This window comes from Sphaeramia orbicularis, chromosome 2 (genome assembly GCF_902148855.1).
Source record: "Sphaeramia orbicularis chromosome 2, fSphaOr1.1, whole genome shotgun sequence".
NCBI lineage: Eukaryota > Metazoa > Chordata > Actinopteri > Kurtiformes > Apogonidae > Sphaeramia > Sphaeramia orbicularis.
In genome coordinates this window covers 12,622,695-12,632,956 of record NC_043958.1, presented here as the reverse complement: position 1 = coordinate 12,632,956, position 10,262 = coordinate 12,622,695, and the positions used below count along the sequence as shown (strand labels likewise).

General features: G+C 37.7%; 2 protein-coding genes across 2 annotated transcripts; both read right to left on the bottom strand.

Moving 5' to 3' along the window:
- Positions 1-1,559: 1,559 nt before the first annotated feature.
- Positions 1,560-4,095, bottom strand: hemk2 (HemK methyltransferase 2, ETF1 glutamine and histone H4 lysine). The gene is made up of 7 exons (XM_030158466.1): positions 3,873-4,095; positions 3,698-3,784; positions 3,513-3,603; positions 2,596-2,679; positions 2,379-2,520; positions 2,148-2,297; positions 1,560-2,059 (listed from the first exon to the last, which is right to left on the bottom strand). Exons 1-6 carry the CDS (start codon positions 4,007-4,009, stop codon positions 2,182-2,184), a joined length of 657 nt encoding a protein of 218 aa, XP_030014326.1. The 5' UTR covers positions 4,010-4,095; the 3' UTR covers positions 1,560-2,059; positions 2,148-2,181.
- A 304-nt stretch (positions 4,096-4,399) lies between these two features.
- LOC115435846 (tripartite motif-containing protein 16-like) lies at positions 4,400-6,046 on the bottom strand. Its single transcript, XM_030158460.1, has one exon. It carries the CDS (start codon positions 6,010-6,012, stop codon positions 4,684-4,686), a length of 1,329 nt encoding a protein of 442 aa, XP_030014320.1. The 5' UTR covers positions 6,013-6,046; the 3' UTR covers positions 4,400-4,683.
- Between the last annotated feature and the right edge of the window lie 4,216 nt (positions 6,047-10,262).

The following is a 10,262-nucleotide window of genomic DNA, read 5'->3' as shown; positions in this document are numbered from 1 at the left end:
CTAACACACATTTTCTACTTTTTGTTTTTTGGCTGAAAAGCTACGTTTCTATTGTATGTAACTATACCATGAAGAAACAAAAAAAATATTACATTACAGTCAGCCTCATAAATACTGAGTTCTTTAAACAAATGTAAATTTTTATTGCCTGTTGAATTATTAATATTATTTTTTAATCCTATAACAGATACTGTCAAGTCTGGGAAAATTAAAAACTGGAATAATATCCAATAATAATATATAATTGTACAGTTAATGTTAAAACATGCAGCTAGCATTAGCATATGTAAGCTAATGGAAAATAAATTTCGTGGTTGAAAAATTTATTTCTATGAACTTCTTTGGATTTAATAGGGTATACACTGTCAAATGTCATTTATTGTGATGAAATGCCACTGAATGAACACAAATAACCTCTTAGTTCAACACCAAACTGTCAGTTATTTACTCACACATTGTCATGATCTCAGGCGTTTTGCTTTTGTTTCCAGTTTTAGGCTTGGCCGCTATGACTAAAGTTATTTATTATATTTAGCCCATTTATACAGGATGTTTGCCTCTGAAGCTTAAATATAAAGATCCACCTATAGTTTATCTCCTTCACTAAGACTGAAAAATGACGGTACAAGGCCTGACATGCGAATGCGCATGCGTAATGCATACAGCCTGCGTTAATGCTAATGCTAAACTTATGCTAAACTCATGCTGACGCAATTACGTTTGGCGTAGGAGTTGTGTAGCGTAGCAATAAAAAAATCAAAACTATTTAGTTCAGGGTTTTTTTATTATTGCTTTTAAGGCTGTGCACATGATTCCTGTATTTAATTATGTCTGCAGTAAAAAAAAAAAGAAAAAAATACATAAATATTTAACCCTGAAAAAAATAAATAAAAAAGTGTATAGTGTAGCGAATTTTTTAGTTTCTCCGCATGTCAACCATGGATTTCAAGAAATCTCTATAAATAGGCTTTACATTCATTTAATCCAGGCAAATCTGAAACATGTTTGATTTATGTAATGAATCACTGAATATGTCTTAAACTACACAGACACAGTAATATTAACAGTATCAGGTATCTTATTGTGTGTATGGAGTTAAGAGTTAAACTCCTGAAGCAGGGATAAGACAGTGACCTGAACATCTGTAAATCTGGATACTTTCCACAGTCTGAAAACACAGACAAGTAAATGAAAGCTAGTTTCCCCAGAGATCAGTTGAATTCAAATATTCTGAACAGTTATTATGGAGACCTTGGCCAATGATGCTAAAAAAAATAAAAATAAAAAAACAAAACTATCAAGCACTTAATGTGTCATATTGCATAAAGTTGCTGTTCAAGTTTAAAGTTGAGCTCAGAAAAAAAAACATTTTATATACTCTTGGGTACTTTAATCTACAGCAATGCATCATATTGTATAAGATCATATGTTTGAAGTGTCACTGTCCTGTAAAATGCACTCAGAAATCAGCCTTTTTCAACTTTGTAAAAAAAAAATTCAGCCATCCCAAATGATTTTTTTTTACATATTTATTGAGCTTAAGTTGAAAAAACTATGACCCCATAATGGGACATTTAATCTTTTAATTCATAAGCATTGAAACTTAAAAATATTTGACAGAAACAACCACATTTGGGAATTTGTGGTTTTCAGTGGAGAGAAAGAGGATGAAACATTGGAATTGATAAGTTACTTGTCAGATAAATGTAGTGGAGTAAAAAGTACACTACTTATATCTGAGAATAAACTTGTACAGTCATAAGAAAAATGCAATAAAGTAAATACAAGAGCTTCAAAATTGTAATTAATGACAGTAAAAGCAGACGTCTTTAGATAATCAAAAAATTAAGCAGCATCATGAGTCTGTAGAACCAAGGTTGTGGTTTCCTGTCACTTCATCTCCTACTTCCATGTTTCCGGAGGGTTCTGACAGCAGGCTGGATGCAGACCAGACTCTCTACCACTGCAGAGGAGAGAGGGTTGAGGTGACGTGGGCCAACACATCACACTGCTTCAACTTCTCCTCGCTGCTTCGGGCTGCAGAGATTTGCCATATGGCCTAGAAATTCAGTGGATGATAAGAAAGTCATGACAAAAGTGGAGGTACTGCCAAACAGGTAGAATGAAGGGGAAATATAACAACTTACAATCAGTGACATTTCCTTTTTTTTCAAAACAGTTTCATGTTTGTTGGCTCCAGGAGAAGCGTAGAATACACAGCCGCTCATTTCCAGCTCTGGTACTCAAGCATGACTCTCCACGCAAACCACACTCCTGCAGTAACCGGATGATCTCCTCTGTTGAGAATGAGGAAAAAGACTGTAATATCACAGGGTGTCTTGAACATACAGTCATGACAGTGACATCTACAACCTCACCTGGATTGTTCTCAGCAATTGTAACAAGGTAAAAAAGGCCTTTCTTTGACAGTAGCTGCGCTACAAGTGGCAGAAACCGGTCTGTCACCTCACGGCCTCGCTTCCCACCAGCCCAGGCAGCTTCTATGCCTTTACTGCCAACCTGAAAGAACAGCCAAGTGGTGACAATCTCCAAATACATTATTAATAAAACAACCTTTGACCCAAGCTGACCAACCTCCTCTGAAGGTGTAACCACATAGGGGGGGTTAAACAGCAGAACATCCACTTTTCCACTCAGCCAGGGAAGAAGGCACTCTACCTGAGAAAGAAAACAGTCTTAAGGCACACATATTTCAGTTCAGTCAGTGGATCATTGATGTTCACCAAAAAACCAATCGAACTGAAACAGTCAAACATCTTTCTTGAAGGCGTGGAAATGGATTTGGTCAAAGAGTTCAAGTGTCTCAGATAAACCTTGGACCCAGCATTAACGTTTAAAATTGTTGACTTGTTTAAAATTTTAAACAAGTCAGATCTTTTTTGATCCTACTTGCTGCTAAGATGTTACACTCTGATTTTCTCTCACATTGAATACTGTGTAACTTCCTAGTCACTTGCTGTTGGCACAACATTCAAACCCATAGTATCACTTTTTTAAAAAGCCATAAAAAATGTTTTGATAAAAAAAACATTTAATTTCCAACCACTGCATTATTTTAGATAAATATAAATATCTTAATTTAAATAATTTTGTGAATTTTAAAAATGGGTGCCTGATATTTAAAGTCTTGTATGGACTTACCCCTCCTCCCTTGACAGATTTTATCAAATCCCAGCTCAAGGAGACTGTGAGGTGCCACTTTTACCACTCAACATAAGAGACTCACAATCATGTACCTACTTCAAATCACAAATTCAACAGTGGATGAAGGAAAACCAAGCCTGTGACCATCAGTAGATTGTCCTCACTGTTGTTTTGTGTGTTTTTCTGATGTTTTGCCTTTTGTCAATTGTCTTTTTTGTCACCTGCCTGGGGACTACAGATGGAAATTAGCACTGTTGCTACAGTCTGGCATATTTCAAGCTGCAATTGTTGTACATGTTCATTAATATGCACTGTCCCTAATAAATAACTAAATACAAACCCATTACCAGGTCTGTGAGGACAGGCTGCAGAGAAACGCCGTTACAGGAAGCTGTCATTGCAGTGCATTGTGCTGCAGCAGGATTCACATCAGTACAACTGGAACACAAACATCCAGTGTTAGCATAGCATCCCAGTGTTACAAATGGAAACATATGTGGTTAATGCAGCTTTTCATGTCAGATTTACTCACATGTACAGGGCTGAGGGTCCAACCACTGATGCCAGAAATGCAGACACCACTCCTGATCCACTGCCAACCTCTAAACACACACACGGACTGGAACATCAACACAAACACGGTTCATATGCAGCTGAAAGGACAAAACTAGTAATACTGACAGAACAGAACAGAACAGCTGTCTCACCTCTTCAGCTGCAACATCTCTGCATCTTTTTCGAGAGCATCTATCAAAAGAAAAGAGTCTTCTGCCGGCTCATAAACTTCACTAAACTCCCCTCGTCCTGCGTGGGAATAAAGAGGCGTGGGGTAACTTGTGGCCATGTTCAGTGCAGCTGGAAAAAACACCGTTTATAGTCAACACACATGCTAACAACTACTGCCACATTGGTTAGCCACGAGAAGCCTGTCGCATCTATTTCAAGCGCATGCGCACAAAACTAACGCCTTCTTTTGTTATGTTGTAGATGCAGCGAAGGCACGTTGCTGCCCTCTATGTTTGGAGGACGGAAAAACAGGCTGCTTTTTAATTGACCATTTAATTCTCCAAAATAACTTTTTATTTGATAGAAATCCAACCTAAGATGTTAAACACAAAGAAAGGATGAAAATCCCTGCCTTTCTCATTGTCTGATGGTAGAAAATTAATTATTAGCAAATTATAAGAAGTATTAACTGTTTTTATGCTCATACTTGAAGATTGATTGATAGAAGGACAGAATACCAGCTCTGTGATCCTGGTACACCCCGATTCTGGAGGAAACCGGACCTGAGATAGAAGAGCCGGCGCTGTTGTACCAAAATGAATAAGTGGATTTGAAGCAATATAGAGCCCAAGATTTGTCGTTGTATCCAAAAAGGCACTCAGGCTCACCAGTTCTTTTAATATCCTTGTATGTTACTGCGACAGACACCCTGCCCTTCCCGCTCCAGTCCACCTCCCAGTAACAACGACCGGTCAGACTCTCTCTGCTCAGGACCTGACCTGTCTGATGGAATCAGTCTAGATGAGCAGGATACGTCTGTTTTTGATGCACATGTGTTACTCTTTGGTTCCCCTCAGACAGTAACAGCTGTGTGTTTACTGTATTTGGATCCAGTGTGATTCTACAGGAGTATTTTAAGAAATCCGCTCTGGTTTGTGGCTCGGGCGATGACTTTGAGAGTAAAACATCCACTTGTGTGAGCCTCAGTGAGATGTTGGTCCACTCCTCGCTCAGACTGTGCTGGAGTTTAAGTGGGAGCTCTGACACAGCTGCCGTCACGTCCTGAAAGTAACGCAGAGAAAACATATCGATACTGAAGGAGTCTGTAGCTTCAGTGATTTTTGACAATGAGGGGTAACTGTGTAAGAACTGTTTGTGATCCTCAATGTGTGTGAGTTTCTCCAGTTCAGCGTCCATCCTCTTCAGCTCGGTGATGTCCTCCTCCAGCTTCTTCTCCATCTCTTTGACTCGCTTCACTTGGGTTTCCTGCTGGGATCTGATCTGCTGCTTCACGTCACTCCTCCATTTCTTTATGAGTCGGTTCAGCTCAGCAAACATCTCCTCACTCTTCCCCACCGCTTCGTCAGCAGAGCGACTGATGGCCTCCACCCCCTGTCGCAGCACCTTCACACCTTTCTCTTTGTCCTGGATTCGCTCCTGGATTCTCTGCCAGTTCACCTTCAGCTCTCTCTGCTTTTCGCTGTGTTCTGTTTCAGCTGAGACTGTGTCGTGGCCTTTGTGTTCCTCCACAGAGCAGAGGTAACAGATGCACTGGTGGTCCGAGCGGCAGAACAACTTCATCACCTCATTGTGACAGGAGCAGACGTTCTCTTGGAGCTTCTCCGAGGGTTCGACCAGCTTGTGTTTGTTAAAAGTAAGGGACTGATAATGAGGCTGAAGGTGTTTCCCACAGTAAGAAGCCAGACACTGAAGACAGGACTTGACAGATTTAAGTTTCCTCCCAGTGCAGAAATCACAGGCCACATCTTCAGCTCCAGCATAGCAGTGATCAGCAGCAGCTTCCAGCCCAGTCTTCTTCAGCTCTTCTACTAAAACTGCCAACGTGGTGTTTTTCACCAGGACAGGCCTCGGTGTGAAGGCCTGTCTGCACTGAGGGCAGCAGTGGATTTTCCTGTCATCCCCTTCGTCCCAGTGGGTTTTAATACAGCCCATGCAGTAGCTGTGTCCACAGGGAACAGTCACCGGATCCTTCAGCAGATCCAAACAGATCCAACAACAAAATGCATCTGGGTCCAGCTCAACTACTTTATGTGCCATCGCTGCTCTCTGTATAACTGCGAAAGTTTCACTGCAGAAGTTGCTCTTATATAAACACCACATGCTTTTGTTCTCTCACTTTCTGCAAGGTCTGAGGGGGAGGAGACGGGGGGACATCGACGGAGAGGAGGTGCTGTTTGAGTAAGAGGTCAAAAACCAGGAAGAGAAGTCTGGAAAAGAAAGTCTGTTTAGCCTGTTCATTCCACTCACACTGGTGCCTCTGTTAACCTAGACAATATTATCACAAACCAACGAATGGAGCACAAAAAAGATAAAACAACAACTTCAGTAACTGGGCACAGTTTTTAAACCGCAGATGTCCCATAGCTGACACTACACTGGAAAACATCCAAATCTTACCAAGTGTATTTTGCTCATTTCTAGTCAAAATATTTCATCACACAGATTTTGATATAGTAAGGCTGCTGAATATCTTACATTATTTCCCTTTTAGTTGAATCATTATTATGTTTGTGCAGATATTTTACTTGCTTCTCTTAAACCCAAAGTTACTCATTTGAGCATTGATAAAAAGCACCAGGCTGTACATTTATCATTTTCAACAGACTTTAACCCTTTCATGCATAATGGTCACTACAGTAGACAGTTATTCTCCAGCTGTTCTCTTGTATATTCGTGGGTTTTGTTGTTTTAGTTCCATATCAGCCCACACAGTGGACACTTATGCATCATCCCATACACTGTAATTCATACCATTACTGTAACTTTGCTGTTCTTGATAAACCTGATCTGCACTAACATGTTTCAGTGTAAATCAACTGTTATTTGTTAGGGAAAAAAAGCTGTTTTTTTTTTTTTTTTTTTTTGGGTTTGTTTTTTTGCATATTATCTCCATGAAAAGAGTAATAATTAGCATTAGAATATGTTAAAATGTGAGATTAAAATGTGAGATGTCAGATTTTATTTCATTGTTTTAATATCAATTTCTGATATTGGGTTTTAAACATGTTTCTTTACTTCCAAAATTAAATGCATGGACATTTTTGTAACTCCATGAAAAAAAAAAACAACTTGATCACACTGTTTTTTTCATGCCTATGGAGGAATAAAAACACTCAAGAGAAAAATCTTAACTAAGGTTCTCATGATTAGTGCATGAAAGGGTTAACTGACCACTAAACCCGTTCAGTTTTAATACCTGTCAGAAACATTCACTGGAAAAAATCAAAATCTGACCAAGTGTATTTTTCTCATTTCTAGTCAAAATATTTCATCACACAGATTTTGATATAGTAAGGCTGCTGAATATCTTACATTATTTCCCTTTAAGTTGAATCATTATTATGTTTGTGCAGATGTTTTACTTGCTTCTCTTAAACCCAAAGTTACTCATTTGAGCATTGATGAAAAGCACCAGGCTGTACATTTATCATTTTCAACAGACTTTAACCCTTTCATGCATAATGGTCACTACAGTAGACAGTTATTCTCCAGCTGTTCTCTTGTATATTCGTGGGTTTTGTTGTTTTAGTTCCATATCAGCCCACACAGTGGACACTTATGCATCATCCCATACACTGTAATTCATACCATTACTGTAACTTTGCTGTTCTTGATAAACCTGATCTGCACTAACATGTTTCAGTGTAAATCAACTGTTATTTGTTAGGGAAAAAAAGCTGTTTTTTTTTTTTTTTTTTGGGTTTGTTTTTTTGCATATTATCTCCATGAAAAGAGTAATAATTAGCATTAGAATATGTTAAAATGTGAGATTAAAATGTGAGATGTCAGATTTTATTTCATTGTTTTAATATCAATTTCTGATATTGGGTTTTAAACATGTTTCTTTACTTCCAAAATTAAATGCATGGACATTTTTGTAACTCCATGAAAAAAAAAAAACAACTTGATCACACTGTTTTTTTCATGCCTATGGAGGAATAAAAACACTCAAGAGAAAAATCTTAACTAAGGTTCTCATGATTAGTGCATGAAAGGGTTAACTGACCACTAAACCCGTTCAGTTTTAATACCTGTCAGAAACATTCACTGGAAAAAATCAAAATCTGACCAAGTGTATTTTTCTCATTTCTAGTCAAAATATTTCATCACACAGATTTTGATATAGTAAGGCTGCTGAATATCTTACATTATTTCCCTTTTAGTTGAATCATTATTATGTTTGTGCAGATGTTTTACTTGCTTCTCTTAAACCCAAAGTTACTCATTTGAGCGTTGATAAAATGCACCAAGACTTTAACTGACCACTAAACCCATTCAGTTTTAATACCTGTCAGAAACATTCACTGGAAAAAATCAAAATCTGACCAAGTGTATTTTTCTCATTTCTAGTCAAAATATCTCATCACACTTAAAATAAGACATAATCACCTAAAGAGTAACTTTTTCAGTGAGATATAAGAACTGATTTTTAGACAATAGATCTTGATAATCTTATTTCAAGAAATCTTACCAAGATAATTCTTATTTGTTCCGTTGGCAGATTTTATTTTTTTTTGCTTGAATTAAGTAAAAAATCTTGAATTAAGTAGGAAAGTTTATCAGTGAGTGAATGCTGGTTGATTCTGCACGTGCATGATCAGTGTGTATATATGTTTATCTGCAGCACACACCAAAACAAACTTGGTGTGTGCAGAGTTTTGTTTTGTTTTTTAAGTATAGAAGATGGAAATCTGATCCATTGGTTGGAGTGGGAGTTCTGGTGTAAGTTGGTGACACTGACTTTCCCTGGTGATTTATTTGAAGACCCAATTAGAAAATTCCTTACAAGCAGTACAAAGTCATAGACGGAGGCCCCTTTTTGATTTAAGACACCTGATCCACGTCACTACCAAGAGTATATGAAGTGCTCAAAATTAACCCATAAAGACCCAAACAGCCACTGCTGACCAGAATCATCTACCGAACTAAAATGTTTAATACCTGTTGATCCACTAATCCTATCAATACATGTAAATAATCGATGTAAAATGCAGTTTTTTATTTTTGGATGTTCAGAGGCTCCATAGTGAACGTGGAGATGCCATCATCTTCTACAACATTGATTCACCAGTAAAACCCATAAAGTTGGATCAACGACAGTAGATGGACACACTGGGTTTATAAGCAGTTAATGATAAATTGAACAAAAACAGTCACTTTTTCTTCAGCTGTCTTTGTTTTTGATATAATAACCCTCAACTGTACTCAAAGCTTTTATGAACATGTAAACGATCACTGAATTAAATGAAGGAAAATACCTGATTTTAACTGAAAAAACACCAAATACTGAAGATAATATTACAATAAATGGTGATAAATTGCTTAGGGAAGATTAAATTGAGAAAAATTCATTTGGGAACTAACACAAAAGTAACACTGGGTCTTTATGGATTAAACATCTACAGCAGTCAAATCCATTTTTATTTCTTCTGACGCTGATTTTTTTAACCGAAATCATGAAGATACCGACGCCGACTTTATAACGACTCTTTTTATTTTGAAAAAGAAATGTTTTAAGTCACTTGTAGCTTTGCCTTGAACACAATCACCTCCAGTTTTCATGTATTTTTCTTTAATTCCTTTTTTATAAAGTAGAATGGTAATATTATGCATGCAATACCGCATTAGCCGCTTAGATTTCATCTTCCACAGAAAAATAAAAGAGAAAACACAAAATTCCCTTAAAAGTCCAAAATGAAGCTGCTTGGAAAAGGGTGTTTGGAGAAGCCACAGCATGAAGCGATGTACACAGTTTGCGGTTGCATAGTACAGTACATGAAGTTCCTCATTTTAAAACAGCATGCCGTTTTGTATTGCACATTACTGAAACTTTGTATACTGGACCTTGCTGTTGTTCCAAGTGTCCCGCTTGGGTCGTCGTCTCATTTCAGCACATGTATACAGCAAATAGCATCTCTCAAAGACATTATGTACATTTATTTGTTATAAAAATAATCGCCAGCAAATATTTATCTATTACTTTTCTACTGGAATATGTTCTTTTTTTCTTGTGTGTTTTTACATTTTACCAAAGAAAATCCTCCCTAGAAGTTCTGTATTTTGTGGTCTGCCTTGAGAGTCAATCCATGAACGAAACACAAAATGGTCATGAATTTAGTTTTGTGACAAACTTTTGGCCACAAACTGAAAAAAGAAAAGTTCAACAAAGCCAGGACGGACGGTTTTGGAGGCCAGTGAATGTGGCGTTTGTGACTCAAAGGGCGACATCTCTCATCGTTTGAGGGCATTCACATAAGAGGGATGGTGGGACCCTTCTGATTGTCTCAAGCGGCCCAGCTCAACATTGGTTGGTCTGATTTTCGATGGAAAATGGTTCCCAGTTCAATCAA

What these genes read in the sequence shown, in the direction of transcription:
- hemk2 (XM_030158466.1), bottom strand. Translation starts at nt 4,009, where the DNA reads ATGGCCACAAGTTACCCCACGCCTCTTTATTCCCACGCAGGACGAGGG. An exon ending in GAGATGTTGCAGCTGAAGAG is followed by an intron (nt 3,785 to 3,872) that starts GTGAGACAGCTG and finishes TTGATGTTCCAG; the next exon opens with TCCGTGTGTGTGTTTAGAGG. An exon ending in GGACCCTCAGCCCTGTACAT is followed by an intron (nt 3,604 to 3,697) that starts GTGAGTAAATCT and finishes TTTGTGTTCCAG; the next exon opens with TTGTACTGATGTGAATCCTG.
- LOC115435846 (XM_030158460.1), bottom strand. Translation starts at nt 6,012, where the DNA reads ATGTGGTGTTTATATAAGAGCAACTTCTGCAGTGAAACTTTCGCAGTT.